We start from the raw sequence: 17825 nt of genomic DNA, 5'->3' as shown, positions 1-17825 counted from the left end.
ACACACATGCTGGGCACCTAACTCATGGCCACTACAAAGATGTCTTATGTTTATACGCAAGGTAAACACCCTATAGAGAATTCCTCAATGTTACAGCTTGTAAGTATAATTATTTTGTCTGTGTATGTATTTGTAAGGTTTTTGGTTTTTTTCCCAGACAGAGTTTCTCTGTGTAGTCCTGGTTATCCTAGAACTAGCTCTACAGACCAGGCTGGCCTTGAAGTCACATAGATCCACCTGCCTCTGCCTCCAGAGTGCTGGGATTAAAGGCATGCGCTACCATGCCCAGCTGTATTTGTAAGTTGTAATTTTTTAATACTAAAGTATATAGAGCTCAGTCTCTCCAACACTTTTTGTTTTTGAGACAAAGTCTTACTAAATTACCTAGGTTGGCCTCAAACTTGCAGTTCCTCCTACTTCTGTTTCCTGAGTAGCTGGTATTAATTACATAACTGAAATGGCAGGCCTAGAAACTGGCTTAATCAAAAAAAGGCCTGCTCTGCATACAGAGCTCCAAGGCTGCTAAGCTACACAGTGAAACCCTGACTTAGGGAGAAGTGAGGCAAGAACAAAAGGAATGAATGAGTTCTTTTGTACTAGATGTTCCAGTGTGCTTTTAGGAAACCAGGAAGCAGTACAAAATGCATTATTGTCTTTTTCTGAGTAGTTTAAAATCAAGACAAAACCCAATCCAGAAACAAAGACTCCACAAGTTAAATTTTTATTTGGGCAGTCTAACTGGATGCAAAAGGTAAACAGATATGTACTGTAGCCACAGGACAGACACAGTAACATGTTAAACTTTAAAAACAGCATAATAAAAATTAGCTGTCAGAAAGGGGAAACCTATTAATTATGGCATGATAATTCTGTATAATGGTGGATCTATCAACTATACATAACACAGTTGTAGAATATAAAAGAACCTATCCTCTGGCTTCCTTTATAAAATAATAAAGAGCACTGACTTAGAGGTAGAGGTTTCACAAACAGACCAAACTACAGTAAAAATTTTAAGAAAAACTGTCAGAAGAAAAAGCATGTACAACATTAAAAAGATGCACAACAGTTTGAATGATGTAATTTAAACAGTGAATGGACTCAGGCTTATAATATCATGTGGCCACGATGCCAAAAGTTTTCATTCCAGTATCCACCAATCCAAACTCTTTTAACTCCAGTCCCTTATCTCACCTCACTTAAAGGGTTTAAATTTTTTAATTAAAAATCTATTTGAGACATGATTACTCAATTAAATAGACTTGGATGTTTAAGAGACTGAGCATTATATACTTTAATATTATAATTATAAAACTTACAAAAAATTTTACTTGTAAACTGTAACACTGAGGAATGCTCTACAGAGCGTTTACCTTACGTACAAACATTAAGACATCTTTGGAAAACAAGTCTGCATTCCCTTATTACAAAGAAAATAGTGCATCATCAGATGAGACTATAATGGTACTCTGCCTGATGATAAGATTCCTGCAGATCGTATTTACTATCATTCAGAATTTGAAAAATAATAATCTTCCTCTTCTTCATCTGATTCTGTGGCATCAATGAAATACTTTGAAATTCCACTGTTTTCACCTAAATCTGGGAAGACAAATTTAATGAAAAGAATTAATACATTTCCAATCATTTTGACAGAATTGAAAACAACTCTAAGAAACTGAACAGTAGGTAGGTCAGTCTACTTGAGAGCCAGTTAAATCTAATACCATCAAATAGAGATATACTGTAATGGAACTAAGTTACAAAATAAAAGAGATACAATACCTTTGCTAAATAGGGTTTTTCGTGTTGGTGTTGGAGATACGGGACTAGTTTCAACCTATAAAAAAAGTACATGTTAGCCGGGCGGTGGTGGCGCACGCTTTTATTCCCAGCACTTGGGAGGCAGAGGCAGGCGGATCGCTGTGAGTTCGAGGCCAGCCTGGTCTACAAAGTGAGTCCAGGACTGCCAAGGCTACACAGAGAAACCCTGTCTCGGAAAAACAAAAACAAAACAAAACAAACAAAAAAACACAAAAGTACATGTTATTAGCAAAGTTGTACCTCCTGTGATGCCTCCTAGATGAAACCAAGTATGCTTCATCTCTAGAATACTTTAAACAGGCCTGTTACATCACTTCTAAATCACTAAAGCAACCAAATTCTTGCGTTTTTCCAAAGCAGAATCCATAACAGTGTTGTTTTTCATTGCTGGCAAACATTTATATGCAAGAAAATATTATAAACTAATGCTAGAGAAGGCAAAGAATATCTGTAGTCAATAAAAGTTGCCCAAATGTACTCAGCACTTGTTTAGTATCTTGGTTTAAAGTGCCTTATTATCTCTATGAGATGAGATCATCACAGTAGTACATCATTTGCTTTTCATAACCACTCAGTAACAAGCCATTGTCATTATCTAAATATGCATAGATTGGAAAGGTTTTGTCACTTGCTTAGTGTACTGAGGCTGGTACTAGTTTATTAGATGTTGAAATGAGTATTTTACACAAAATTCTTTGCTCTTCCTACATTTAAAACACTGGCTACAGATACCAGACTATGAAAAAGAATTGGGTATATTTTGTACATTGCTCAATTTTAACACATTAAGACAAATAATGAGAGCTGGGTATGGTGGTGCATGCCTTTAATCCCAGCACTTGGGAGGCAGAGGCAGGTGGATCTCTGTGAGTTCAAGGCCAGGCTGGTCTACAAAGCAAATCCAGGACAGCCAAGGCTACATTGAGACACCTTGTCTCAAAAGACCAACTAATCAAACAAGCAGTGTGCTGGCCCATGGTTCTAATCCCACTTGAGAGGCAGAGGCAGAAGATCTCTGAATTCCAGGTCAGCATAGTTTATAAAGGAAGTTCATGGATAGCCAGGGCAACACAAAGAAACCCTTTCTCCAAAACAAAGGGAGGGAGGGAGGGAGGGAGGGAGAGAGGGAGGGAGAGAGAGAGATGTGTTTTTAAAAGGACCCAAAGATCTATCAAAACTTACCTCCAGAAGAAAGAACAATCAAGTGTATGAATTTGCTGTGCTGATCCATGCTCCATGGATCAACAGAATGGATGGCACATAGGGCTTATTAGAAACAAATGTCTCAGGTCTACTGCATCATAACTTTAATGTTCTATGAACATTTAAATTCAGGAAACACTGACTTAGGGTACTTTATAAACACAACCAACCAAAGAGGAACTAGAAGTTTAATCTTGGATTCCTGTTCCGAAGCTTCCTAATAATATTATTTTCAGGTCTTTTTGTAAGAACCAAATTTTCACTGGACATGGTATCACACGCCTTTAATCCCAGAACTCAGGAGGCAGAGGGAGGCGGATTACTGTGAGTTCGAGGCCAGCCTGGTCTACAAAGTGAGTCCAGGACAGCTGAGGCTACACAGAGAGACCCTGTCTTGAAAAACAAATAAGCAAACAAAAAACAACAACAAAAATTCCAAATTTTCATTCTCATTACAATATATAGAATCGGAGAAAACAAGTATCTAAAGATCACTGAGAAGCAGTCTGCTACTTATGAAATTCCTTTTTAGAAATGAGCCACTAGATTTCTTTTAAATCAAGTTTCTCAAGCATTATAACTTTGTTCTACATATACACATAGTGTAGGACAAGTAAAAACACACTTACTGTTTTTTTCCTAATGTTGCCCCAGACAAGGCCACCATTACTCTTACCACATTTTTTAGCATTTTTTTGCATATGGTAAACATATTTATCACAATCATCCCTGCGAGAATATAAAATAAAAGCAAAATGCCGTCAACATTATCATAATTCTATCCATATGTTGAATAGCAATTAATCAAGTCAACATCATAATTAAATAACAATTAAAAATCTAAAATTTACTTTTATCAAAAGAATACCCTATGAGCATATACAGGGGGAGGAAGTCCCCCTCAGTCACAGTCATAGGGGATGGGAGTAAGGGGAAAATGGGAGGGAGGGAGGAATGGGAGGATACAAGGGAGGGGATAACCATTGCGATGTTATACGAATAAATTAATAAAACAAAATTAAAAAAAAAAAAGAATATTCTAGGAAACTACTTGCTTATTGGTCACTATCCCACTGTGGTGGTTTGAATAAGAATGCCCCCACATTTTTATATATTATAATGCTTAGTCATCATGGCATGGCATTACATGAGAAGAATTAGGAGGTGCAGCCTTGCTGGGGGAAGTATGTGACTGGGGGTGGGCGCTGAGGTTTCAAAAGCCCCAAGAAGGCCCAGTGTCTTTCTCTTGCTGCTGCCTGCTGATCTAGATGTAGAACTCTGAGCTACTGCTCCAGCACCATGTTCCTGACAAGACAATGAACGAAACCTCTAAACTGTAAGCAAGCCCCAATTAAATGCTTTCTTTTATAGCAGGCTACCAAGAAGAGACTTGATACCCTTTGAGCATATAAAGGGGGAGGAAGTCCCCCTCAGGAATAGTCATAGGGGAGGGGAGTAAGGGGAAAATGGGAGGGAGGGAAGAATGGGAGGATACAAGGGATGGGATAACCATTGAGATGGATCAAGAATAAATTAATAAAAAAAATAAAATGAAAAAAAAATGCTTTCTTTTATAAGAGTTGTTGTAGGCATAGTCTGTCATCACAGCAAAAGAACAGTAACTAAGACACCATATTTTTTTTAATTTTTCAAGTAAAATTATTCTCTTTCTAATATTATGTATTGAGACAACCCATAACTTGCTTAAACTCTCCATCCTTCATTTCTTAGGAACTTATCTATTCTTTAGCTTTTAAAAAGATAACTCTTCCCCTTGATGCATGTATGGTTATGTTTCAATGTTCTTGAGTATATCAAAACTTTTTTTTCTCCTTTATTAATTTATTCTTGTTACATCTCAATGGTTATCCCATCCCTTGTATCCTCCCATTCTTCCCTCCCTCCCATTTTCCCCTTATTCCCCTCCCCTATGACTGTTCCTGAGGGGGATTACCTCCCCCTGTATATGTTCATAGGGTATCAAGTCTCTTCTTGGTAACCTGCTGTCCCTCCTCTGAGTGCCACCAGGTCTCCCCCTCCAGGGGACATGGTCAAAGGTGAGGCACCAGAGTATGTGAGAAAGTAATATCCCACTCTCCACTCAACTGTGGAGAGTGTTCTGTCCATTGGCTAGATCTGGGTAGGGGTTTAAGGTTTACCGCCTGTATTGTCCTTGGCTGGTGCCTTAGTTTGAGCAGGACCCCTGAGCCCAAATCTGCCTATCATAATGTTCTACTTGTAGGCTTCTAGGACCCTCTGGATCCTTCTACTTTGCCATTCTCCCATGCTTCTCTCATCTAGAGTCCCACTAGAATGTCCTCCCCTCTGTCTCAGTTTCCTGGTAAGTGAAGGCTTTGGTGGGACATGCCCCTTGGGCTAATAGGCAGATATAAGTGAGTATATACCATTTGAGTCTTTCTGCTTCTGGGTTAACTCACTCATTATGATCATTTCTAGCTCAATCCAAGTATATCAAAACTTAACATGACATTCCCACTTACCTTTTTATAGAGGCTAGCATACCAGGACTGACATGCTGACACTGTGGAGTTTTTATCAATGGTACAGTACTTGATGATGGAGAGTCTGGATTCCTGTCCATGTCTAGCAGAAAGTCATCATCTTGGCAGTATTGAAAACTTGGCAACTAGAAAATAAATATTTTCACCAAGCACTCAAAATTTTCTTGTCACAAAAAAACTTTGTGGGTTAGGCTGTTTTCCTCTATATTTTTGTTTCAAGATTTATAATTAAAAAATAACAGAACACAGAATAGTCACTACAAAACCAAATTTCTCTTGTGCAGAATAGAGGCAATTACACCTATTTCTAAAAGCTGTGTAGAGCAGAGGGAGTCAAGTATTTTCTAAGCATGTTTAAAGCTTTATGATCCATATAGTCTTTCCCAATTACTCAAGCCTGTTATTACAGTATATGTAATCTGTAATATACAGTATGAAAACAAATAGGTATAGTTATGTTCCACTTAAACTTTGTTTATAAAGACAGGTGAAAGGCCGACAAGATGGCTCAGCCAGTAAAGGTCCTTACTGTGAAGCCTGGTGACCCACGTAAAGGTTAAAATCCCTGAGAGGTAATCGAGATAGAACCTCTGGCCTTACACATGCAATCACTGAGCTACGTCCCTAGCCCTATATGTTGGCTTTAAATCCTGCAATTTTGCTTAATTTCTTCAGTTTGGGGGAATCTGTCTACATATAAAATCAGTTCTGTAGCACTCATCTAGCCTTATGTTCGTTTTCTTTGAGAATTAAGTGGGCTAATTACACAGATCACAAAGCACAGACAAAAAAAATCACTTGTTATACAGGAAACCTTCAAGCTATCACAGCTGACCACCTGCTTCCTGTAGTGCAGGGCACTATCTGGGTGCTGCAGCAACAGCTGCACTGCTGGTCTAGTTGCTTTAGTGAGGATGAACCCCTGTTCTAGTACAGTGGCATCTGTGAGGACCAGGGACAGAGGTACAGATGCCTCTATCACCTAGAGCTGTATGAATTCCAACTGTGGTCTCCGCATGTGCAGCCTGTAAAAGTCTAAGCTTTCAAAGTGGCCCTTCTACCTATTGCTTTGCCTACTCTTCGTGACAGAAAAGTGAGTGTTATCCATCTTATATTGCCCGTGGCCCATGTCTTCCTTACTTCTGGTTATATGGTACTCTCTTTGAAATAGTCAAGAGCAGATTAGAAACTGATAAGAATGGCATATTATCAGCAGATCTCTTCATATACTTTGTTCATGTCTGTAGAGGCTACAGATCCTTGACTAAATATTAGTGATATAGCAACAATGTATAAATCAATATAAAATACAGATTTCCTAAAGTTAGTACTCTTACCAGTACTCTTTGTTTCTGCAAGGGAGTTGCACTGAAAAAATCATCATGGTTGTCTTTTGGGAGCTGCTCCAGACAATCCCTCATTTGTCGTTTCCTTTTAAGAGTTCCCACTCTGGCAGTTATCTTAATAGTCTGCTTGTCATCAGCATTATCTTCCTTACCTAAGAATCAATAAACATTTTGATAATGATTTGGTCATTTATGTTACCTACTTTATAAAACTAAAAGCCTCTTATTTTAAGTTTCCTACAGAAAAAATAATCTTTTAAATAAATTTTTAAAGATGTATTTTATGGGGGCTAGAGAGATGGTTCAGTGGTTAAGGGCACTGCCTGCTCTTCCAAAGGACCCGGGTTCAATTCCCAGCACCCACATGGCAGCTCACAACTGTCTGTAACTCCAAGATCTGAAACCAATGCACATAAATTAAAAAAAAAAAAAGATGTATTTTATGTTATGTGTGTGTGTTTGGCCTACATGTACATATGTGTACAACATACCTACTTGGTGCTGGTAAAGATCAAAAGAGAGCACTGGGTCTTGTGAACCGGCACTTTGGATGGTGTGAGCCACCATGTGAACTGTTGGCAACTAAACCTGGGTCTTCTGCAAAAGTAACAAGTGGTCTTAAACACTGAACTGTCTCTCTAGCCATACTCTCATTTAAAAAAAAAATTATATATATATATATGTATATAGATATAATATGTTGTGTCTGTATGTATAACTGAACGCCAAAAGAGGGCACCAGATCCCAGTATAGATGGTTGTGAGCCACCATGTGGTTACTGGGAACTGAACTCAGAATCTCTGGAAGAGCAGCCAGTGCTCTTAACCTCTGAGCTATCTCTCCAGCCCCAAAGTCTCATTTTGAAAAAGTGTTTTATCCTAAGAATATCTTAATCCCCATGTATTTCCTTATTCAGACCAAGGGTAGGCCAGCAAGATGACTCAGCAGTTAAAAGCATCTTTCTTCAAGCCTGACAACCTGAGTTCATGGTGGAAAAGAACCAACTACCAAAAGCACGCGCGCGCGTGCGCACATACACACACACACACACACAGACAGACACACAAATAAATGCTAATAAAAATTTAAATATATGCCAGACACAGCAGTGCACACCTGTAATCCCAGCACTTAGGGAGGCAGATGCAGATGGATCTCTGAGTTCTAGGACAGCCTGGTCTACAAAGTGAGTCCAGGACAGCCAAGGCTACACAGAGAAACCCTGTCTTGAAAAAAACAAAATAAATAAATATTCCTGAGGCCAAAACCCCCAAAAAAGCTCACAGTTCAGACAAAAAAAAAAATGTGGTGACTTTAAGAACACAGCACTTTGACATAGGCCTACAGTCTGTTGAGTTCAATCTATATAACAAAAGTGAGACATTTACTCCTCAAACAAAGAAATAAATGCCAGAAGGTGCTCTGTGGTACTGTTTGTGTCTCATGTTCTTGACATCCTCAGACCTATTGCTGGGCAGACAGATAAAAAGTTCTTGGTCATATATATAGGTTGAAATGGTAGATTCTTGGTAGAGCCTGGTAAGGTAGACATCACAAATAATTCTTCCTACATTGAGATGAATGTTGTATTAGCTCACATGATACTTCTGGAGCATACACAAAGACTAAAGAAGTTGAAAGACTTAGAGGTTATAAACATTCTGAGCTAGCGTGGTCTACATAGTGTCTTCAAGGAGAGCCAGGGAACATAGTGAGGATATGTCGGACCCACAGCCAAACATTAAGTGGAGCTTGGGGAATCCTGTTGTAGATGGGGAGGAAGGATTGAAGAAGCCAGAGGGGTCAGGGACAGTGGAAGAAAACCTACTCAATCAACTAACCTTGGCCTATAGGGGCTCACAGAGGCTGAACTGTCAACCAGAGAACATACATGGGAAGGACCTAGGCCTTAAGCACACATGTAACAGTGTGCAGCTGGGTCTTCATGTGGGGCTCCTAAAGCAGGAGCAGGGCCGTCCTGAATATTCTGTCTGACTTCGGATCCCTTTCCTCTAACTGGGCTGCCTTGTCTGGCCTCAATAGAAGAGGATGCACCAAGTCTTACTGTGACTTGATATGCCAAGGCTGGTTGAAATCCATAAGAGATCTCCTTAGAGAAGGGGAGGTAGGGTGGACGGGAAGGGAAGAGGGAGGAATTTGGAGGAGAGAAGGGAGAAGAAGCAGCGAATGGAATGTAAAGTAAAAAAGTAACAATTTTTAAAAAAGAAAAAAAGCAAAAAACAAAAACCTCCCCCCCCAGCAAAACTCGTTAACTGGAGTAGAGAATACAGCCTAGTCATACAGTACTTGTCTAGCATACACAAGGCCCTAGGTTCAGTTAAAAAAATACAAACCAACAAAGTTACTCTGTGAGATCCAATTTATTAACTGCTACTATGGCAAGGACATTAGGAACTCTCTCTCTAATGCTTACTATAGGATGTCTCTAGCAAAGAGCACCTTTTACTGGCAGCCTTGGAAAGCATTAAATCTCAGATTACAAAAATAAGATCTGTTAAGTTTTTCTAAAGAATGACAGCAAATGCTCATGTTAAATTATAACCTCAGATATTGAAGTATCTATTCAATTTCAAGCTTCACAGAACAAATCCAAGGCAAAACAAAACAAAACAAAACAAAAAAACACTACTAAACAACTATTGATGGAATTAGCTACATTGGTTAAGGCATTCTTGATTTTAAATTTTGAAGAAAACAAGTGGTATAAGATTCATGAATAAATATGAAATATAACTGGTAAACAGCTATGAGTATACACTAAGCCAGTGGCTCTCAATCTATGGCTACAACTCCTTTGGGGGTCAAATAACCCTCTCACAAGGGTCACTTGTTAGATATCCTGCATCAGACATTTACAATAGAATTCATAACAATAGCAAAATTACAGTTATGAAATAGCAATGAAAATAATCTTATGTTGGGAGTATCTACAGAATGAAGAACTATATCAAAGGGCTGCAGCATTAGGAAGGTTGAGAACCACTGCTCTAAGCACTCAGTGAAAACAGTAATAAAAGTTACCATTTTGGACCTTGAAATTGGCTTCCTTTTTCTTAGAGACACATTTTCGTGATCCTTTGCCTTGGGGCTCTTCTATGTACTTCCTCTGGCATTCATCAGCAGTTCGAGAGCCTACTGCCATAGCCACATCTGACCAAAAGCCAGGCTTGTGCTTTGGAAGAGATGCAAAAGCACTACGGGAAACCAAAGCCAGGTAAGAACAAGAACGTCAAACCAATAAAAGTAAGCTCCCGAGAGCATACTAAGTCAGTGATATTTACTAAGCTAGATGATTTTTTTAAACCAGAATCATTCTACATAACTATTCAGAAGAAAAGATATTAATCTCTCTCTATTCCATAACTTAATTATTACAATATAATAAAACATGTAAATGTAACTGTACTTGTCTAAAACAATGCTTTAAACTATTTCTATTAAATACAACTTTTCTAATCTTTCAACATTTTCCCCCTGAAGTCCAACTATTCAATCATTTGATCTTTGAAGGAATTCTGGCATATATTAAATTCTATATATTGTCTATCAAGTATTACTAGTACTATATCTACCAGAAGATAAACTCCTAGTTCTTGCGTAGTTCTATGCTTAGAGGTGAATGGGCATGATCAACACATGATATGTGCAAAACTGGAAATATCACAGTGAAACCCATTAATAACTACAATTAAATGTTTAATACTACTGCTACTAAAAATGAAGCTGGGCATGCTGCACATACTGTAATCCCAGCACTAGAGAAAGCTGAGGCAAGATGATCAAAAGATTAAGAATTGTTATACTACGTCTCAAAACTTAACAAAGTATAAATGAAAGGTGGTTCCAACTCATCCTATAAATGAAACTCTAAAAGTTCATTTGCAAATAGCTGTTGAAAGCCATACTATTTCCACCTCCCCACACTCCCATCAAGACTTTTATAACAGCCCGGCCCAGTGGCACATGGCTGTAATCTCAGCACTCAGGAGGCAGAGGCAGGCAGATCACTGTGAGTTCGAATCCAGCCTGGTCTATAAAGTGAGTTCAGGACAGTCAAGGCTACACAGAAAAACCCTGTCTTGTGTGTGTGTGTGTGTGTGTGTGGGGGGGGGTGATGGTGGCTTTTTATGCCGTGATTAAGGTGTCAATTCAGTCAGATAACTAATACTCCATATTTCATATACTTAAGAAACAAGTGTTTCAGATTATATATAAATCGCTTAATATATATACAATATAATAATATATACAATATAACAATAATGTATATAATATATATATATTATATATAATCTTGGATGGGATCCAGTCTATATGTATCTTCTACATACAGACCAAAGGTAATTACAGAGTTCTGTTTAATGCACCTTATGTTCTGACTGTGATCCATCATTCCAGGAGATTAACTGTGGAATTTTCCACTGGTGGTGTTTGTTAGGACAAAGAATTTTAGATTTTGGAGCTTTTAGGTGTTCAGATTAGGGGTAATTATCTAGTATAGCAGTATTACTTCAATATTAAGTACTATATAAAACTACTGGCAAGTCTAGGAATGTCTAAAAGAATAATTTTTCATTAAAAGTAATTCTTTATGCATTTAATAAAAGCCAGTAATTATCACTATCTTCCAGGTTATTCCAGGTAAAGTAATAAGGCAAATTTAACGTGTAGTCACAGCTATTAAAATTCTTGCTGTAAGTTTTGGTGATACCCTGATTGACATTAGTCTCCACATACATGTGCTCTTTCCTCAACTTTCAGTATTCCATTCATTCTAGTCTCCTTTCATGGTTTCTCAATAGTCCCTCTCCCCTTCTATACAAAACACACGTATCTTGAACCATTGGCTCACTTTTGATTTATCTTTCACCTCTTGGTTCCCATATTCATCTAAACTAGATCAGACTGTCCTTATAGGCTCATAAATACATACTCACACAAACTTCTTACAGTGACTAATGTATGTGCTAAGCATCTGCCTTTTAGTTTATAAACAATTAAAAAACACAAAGCAATGGGCTAAATATTTAGAACCATTGAAGATGGCAATTCACTAAGTCAGACTCAGCAGTAATTTGCATTTTCAGATGCTCATCAATTGATTATATCACTGGAGGACTAGAAGAGGAATTTGTTCACAAAAAATATACATCACTAATAGGTTTTCTCTGCTGCTAGGCCAACTCAAGCCGAATTAAAAGTATAATAGCAGGGTTATTTGGGAACAGCTCCCGGGCAAGTTCACTAATCTCATGGGAAGAGGCCAAAGAAACTGCCATGCAGGCAGGGAGACAGAGAGAACGCAGAGAGAAAGAGAGCATGTGGTACACTAAGGAGGAACACGCACGTGCACACACACACACACACACACACACACACACACAGGGTGAGAGGGTGGGGATCAATCTACTAGGGTGGCTGGAGGTCCTTTTATGGGCAGCACACACCTGGTGCACCTGGCTGACATAAGCTGTAGCTAGGTCCTGGAGAGCCAGCCAATGGACCCTTCCTGCTTATATACTAACATGATTAGGGTTAGGGGTGCCGAGTTTAAAACCTAACAGCCTCTACACAGATGTAGCCAATGTGCAGCTCATGCTTCATGTGGGTCCACTAGTAAGGGAGGTGGGAGCGGCCTCTGCTATGGACTGCTGCCTGCTTTTCAATCACTTCCCTGATACAACTGCCTTGCCAGGCTACAAGGGAAGAACTCAGTTCTGATGCAACTTGATGAGCTGGGGTGGGTGAGTGGGGCTCCCCTTTTTCAAGGAATATGGGCGAGGGGATGGGGGAAGGAGGGTGGGACTGGGAGGAGAGCAGGAAGGGGACTACAAACAGGATGCAAAGTGAATAAATACATTAATAAAACAAAAACAAAAATAAAAAACCTAACAATCATATCTAACAGAATAAGGGAAGGTGATAAAAAGTTTTATGGAAGTGATTACATAAAAAGTGGTTTTTCTCTGGGTTTTAAGTATGTCTACACCCTAAGGGATGCTATGACAATAGCCCTTATGGGATCACAAGGAATCTAGATTACTGAGAAAGGAGAAAAGCAAGAGAATTGAGAATTAGAATGGACAAATTTATGTTTGATGGCCCATTTTTTGATAAGTTTTAGCTTTACCTCTAACTTAGGTGGGGATAGAAAAGGGAAAAATAATGGACACTCACCCTAGGTTTGGTGATAAGTACCATTCCAAACATAAATCACTACTGTTTATTTTCCTAGACGGACAAAAGCTGCCATGCATTCTGTCCAGGTTTTAACTGTACAGTCCAAGAAAAAGCACATTTATTCCACCTTACTGGGAACTAAGACTTTAGAGTCCAGAAAGTTTACTATCTTTTGAGGATTGAAGATTTACCTGAGTGGTAGAAAGCTTCTTAACTTACAGAAGGCACTGAGTCTGATCTCAAACACTGGAAAGAAAAGTAAAAAGGAAGGAAGGAAGGGAAGGAGGGAGGAAAGGAGGAAGAAAGGAGCAAAGGAACACAAATGGCTGGCTTGGTATGCTGGTAAAAGCCTGTAATCCTAGCACTTGGCAAGCTCAAATCAACACTTCAAGAATAGTTCTAGGCCAGCTTGGTCTCATATATGAGACCCTGTTTGAAAAAAATAAATTCACAAAACATTAAAAATAAACATTAGCAGGTGGTGGTGGTCCATGCCTTTAATCAGGAGCAGAGGCAGGCGGATCTCTGAATTTGAGGGCAGCCTGTGCTACAAAGAAAGTTCCAGGGCACTCAGGGCTACACAGAAGAACCCTGTCTCAAGAAACCAAATAAATAAGTAAATAATGAGATTTTTAAAAAATATTTAAAAACATCTTTAGGTGTTTGGAAATATAAAGTAAGGCCACAAAATTGTATTATAAGGGTATGGTGAGAGACATGGAAAAGGTAAAATTGTTAACATGGTCTGCTTTTGCAGAAGAATATAAACTATGAAGGTATATTAAATGCAACAAAATGTCTGATAGTTCAGAATCTGTTATTTTGTTGTTGTCTTTGTTGTTGTTTGTTTTCAAGACATAATTTTTCTGTGTAACAGCTCTGGCTGTCCCAGAACTCACTTTGTAGGCCCCACTGGCCTCAAACTCAGAGAGTCATCTGTCTCTCTCTCTCTAGAGCGCTGAGATTAAAGGCATGTGCCACCACAGCCCAGCCCTCAGTTGCATTCTTAAACCTAATCTGGAGATGCTTAGATTACCCAGATGAAAAGGACAAACTACAAGCACAAAGTCACTCGTACAGTGTGGGTAAATAGCAGCAAAGGTCTGAGAAGGAGGGGTATTAGGAAAACAGGCTACAGATAGATGGTCCTATGGAATATGTGGGAAAGACTGTAAGCTTTGTCACAGGTGAAAGCAGACTTGGCGGGCTTTACCCTTGGACATCCCATGGATACCCTGAGATAGACTGGGTGGAGCCATCCTGGGCCTGGAATTCAGGAAGCAGACCTGGGGACTCCACCTGGACTATTGTTTTTCTAATCGACCCTCAATGGGAGAAGGAGACCACCCTTCACACTTGACACAGACAGGCGGAGAAGAGAGAGCAGCAGCAGGTTCAGACTGGGCTTGAGCGCACATGGATCAGCGAACAGGCAGGACCAGCACGCAGGCCAGAGACACCTAAGGACCCGTCCTGTGGAACGGACATCAGAAGGTTCACTCTTTTTTTCCCTTTAACTTTTTTTCCCTCTTGTGTAATCTAGTTGGGTTGTATAATAGAGTTTAATTGTTAAGAAACAGAGTCTACAGGAATAACTATTTGGCAGCTAATAAATTTTTTTAAACCAATAATGGCAGAATTTAAATATATTTGATGGTAGCAACCGCATTTTTTAGAAAGGCATAAAAATTATTATCAATAAAAATATACTTTTTCATTTTTACAAGTCAGATCTATAGGCAAGATTTATATATCTACATTCACCGAGTAAATGTAAATGCAAATCCAAATATAAGAATTCAGAGCCACAGATCAACCTGAGGATCACTGTACAAAGAAGAAAGTTGGAATTGTAGAAGATACAAAAGATCACTAAGGAGGTTGGAGAGATGGCTCAGTGGTTAAGAGTACTGTCTGCTCTTCCAGAGATCCTGTGTTGAATTTGCAGCAACTACATGGTGGCTCACAACCATCTATATACTGGGATCTGATGCCCTCTTCTGGCATGCAAGCATACATGCAGTTAGAGCACTCATACACATTAAATAAATCTTAAAAAAAAAAAATCAATAAGGGACATACCATAGCAAGAAAACGTAAGAATTTGGAGGAGTAAGAAAGAAGATCTATTTACCTAAAAAAAATAAGCAAAAAAGAGTCATGTAGGGAATTGAAGATGTCAGTAAAGGTTGTACAGCATCACAGAAATGTCTAAGGAAGAACTTTCAAAAAAGACTCAAAATGTCTTCTAAAGCTCTGCACTTTTACCGGCAATCAGTACATAGCACACTAAATGTAGCATGTTCCTTTGTCTGCCTCTCTTTCATCCGTTACCTCTTCCATTCTTCTGATTAGATCACCCCTATCAGCATAGCACTATACCCTCAGATCAACTATCTGACAAATAAGCTACCAAATATCTCCCCTCATCTCCACACTCCCTTGTATTACACCTGATGTCTATCTTTGCCAATTTCCTTGATTTGCCCACATATATTGTCTTACTTCATTAATCTTCCATTTAGGCTTCATAACTCGGCTGTCATCTGGTTTCCATATTACCACACTACTGAAGCTCTTAGTCTGTACTCAAATTCAATTCTTTTTTTTAAATAAAAGCTCACTAACATCACCATACTAAGAATGATTAGTAAATCAGCTGGACATGGCAGGGCATGCCTTTAATCTCAGCACTCAGCATGGCAAAGGCAGGCAGATTGCTGTGAGTTTCAGGCCAACCTGGTCTGCAAAGTGAATCCAGGAAAGTCAATGCTACACAAAGAAGCCCTGTCTCAAAAAAAAAAAAAAAAAAAAAAAAAAAAAAAAAAAAAAAGATGAAGAGGGGCAGGGGGAGAAGGGAGTCATTAAATTAGGCCCTTTCTGATGTTTTATAACCATTCTGCAGATATTCCAGAGACAAAACTACTTACCAATGAAGCTTCTGTAATTCTTGTTCATTCCATTCTTCCTTGTGAGTTGAAGCAGGTAGCCGTTTTAACAACTGTCTATCTGTTTTATCAGATCCCTTAGCTTCAACTGGAAAGTCCTTGCTAACACCAGATTTTGGAAGTGATTTTTTGGCAGAAGATCTGGCTTTCTTTGGTGTATGATAAGAATAACTCTCACCTTGAGATTCTGACACCAGAAGGATATCTTCCATGATTTGGCCTGTGTTTTCTCTCTGCTGAATCAGCCATTCTTTGGTATATCTTGCTCTGGCTTTATTTTTAATTTCTATTTCATTCTCTTCACTTGACAAATGTGAGGAATACTGGCTATAGGATGATATGGCTATTTGCTTGTCAGTTTTCTGCAATTTTGAAGGCAACTTGATTTTTCTTTTAAAATCACTGGTAAGCATTTGTTTATTTTTCGGACAAGGTACTTGAAGTCCATGACTGACAGCGAGTATATCACATTCGTTGCAGTCTTCCTTGGTGTTACTTTCATAACCCACATTATGTTCAAAGGTCTCTAAGGACTTATTGGTAGGACTTGGGGTCCCATGTTCATCTGACTCACTTTCTTCTTGATGCTCTGATCTGAAAAAGTCTGTTAATCTTTTAATAGAGAGATTGTGCTTCATACATTTTTGCTCTATCACTTTTGTAGTTCTAAGTGGTGTCACTAAAACATAAGCTTCCTTCTGTTTGAGAGACAAGTATTTTCTTTCTTTGTCAGATGTAGGCTGTTCTGATGAGTTCAGGGTATTAGTAGATACATCTAATGCTTTAATTCTCTTTTTATTTCCTTGAAGAAAACCAGGACCAAAATCTCATAAGTATAGGAGAAAATATTCTTACAAAATCAATTTACCCTGTAGGCTACACAAAGCACTGGTCTCCTTAGATCACCACCACTTCAAACGTAAGCATCTACTTATGTATACAATCCTGCCAATGATTTCCCAGCTGGCTGACATACATGTAACTTTTTTATCTGGCCTCCAACATAGTTTCCATCTTTCACTGACCTCAAATTAGAACCACACTCTATGGGTGTTAGAACATGTATTGCTAAAACCATCTTGGGCCTGAACTTTCATTGCTTACTCTCCCTGAAAATTTTCCTTTACTTAGCTACAGGACAAACTATTGCTTAGACCGTGTTCTTTAATCCACTGTGTCAACAAACTGTTCCCATTCTTCTGTTCCCAGGATACTTTTTTAAAATGCCATTTTGATATCTTACATTTTAATTCTACACCAGTCTTATCTTCTAGTTAGACTAAGAAAATCATTAATGTCAGAACTCTATTTTCATAAACTTTTTTTCTTTTGCTGTTAGTATAGACTCTCAACTACTAGTAGATACTAAACAAATGTTTTATAAATCATTTCTCAAATGTAAAATAATTAGGAGACATATGAAATCCACTAGGGTCATTAATCCTAAGCAGGCATGTAAGATACAAAACAAGTTGTGCCAGTTAAGGATGTAATTAGGAAACTGTGGAACTCTATCCATACTGCTCTATTTTCATCCACAATGTAGCCAAAGCAGCACATCTTTACAGCTCTCTCCCAATCTTCAACAATTATCATGGGAAACAATTAAAACTACAGAACTTGATATCTTTATTATATCATCTTATAGGTGAAGAAAACAATGAGAGCAGCTGTCTAATCTAAAAATGGAAAACCTAGAAGCAAATCTACCTGAAATTCCAACTGTATTAAATCCTAGTTATGTTTAGTGTGGTGGTTTGAACCAGAATGGCCACCATAA

At 38.5% G+C, this 17825-nt stretch overlaps 1 protein-coding gene across 1 annotated transcript in view; it reads right to left on the bottom strand.

Annotated features, from left to right (window-relative positions):
* Positions 1-705: 705 nt before the first annotated feature.
* Positions 706-17825, bottom strand: part of MIS18BP1 (MIS18 binding protein 1) — a 33070-nt gene continuing 15950 nt past the window's right edge. The window contains exons 10-16 of the mRNA XM_084793712.1: positions 16028-16847; positions 9939-10111; positions 6887-7047; positions 5529-5674; positions 3657-3756; positions 1786-1840; positions 706-1602 (exon numbers count right to left, since the gene is read on the bottom strand). Of these exons, the coding sequence (XP_084649838.1) occupies positions 1508-1602; positions 1786-1840; positions 3657-3756; positions 5529-5674; positions 6887-7047; positions 9939-10111; positions 16028-16847 (1550 nt within the window). The 3' untranslated portion in view covers positions 706-1507. The remainder of the gene's footprint in view (positions 1603-1785; positions 1841-3656; positions 3757-5528; positions 5675-6886; positions 7048-9938; positions 10112-16027; positions 16848-17825) is intronic.

Source organism: Acomys minous, assembly GCF_964271855.1.
Source record: "Acomys minous genome assembly, chromosome: 8".
NCBI lineage: Eukaryota > Metazoa > Chordata > Mammalia > Rodentia > Muridae > Acomys > Acomys minous.
This window is presented reverse-complemented; position numbering and strand designations above follow the sequence as displayed.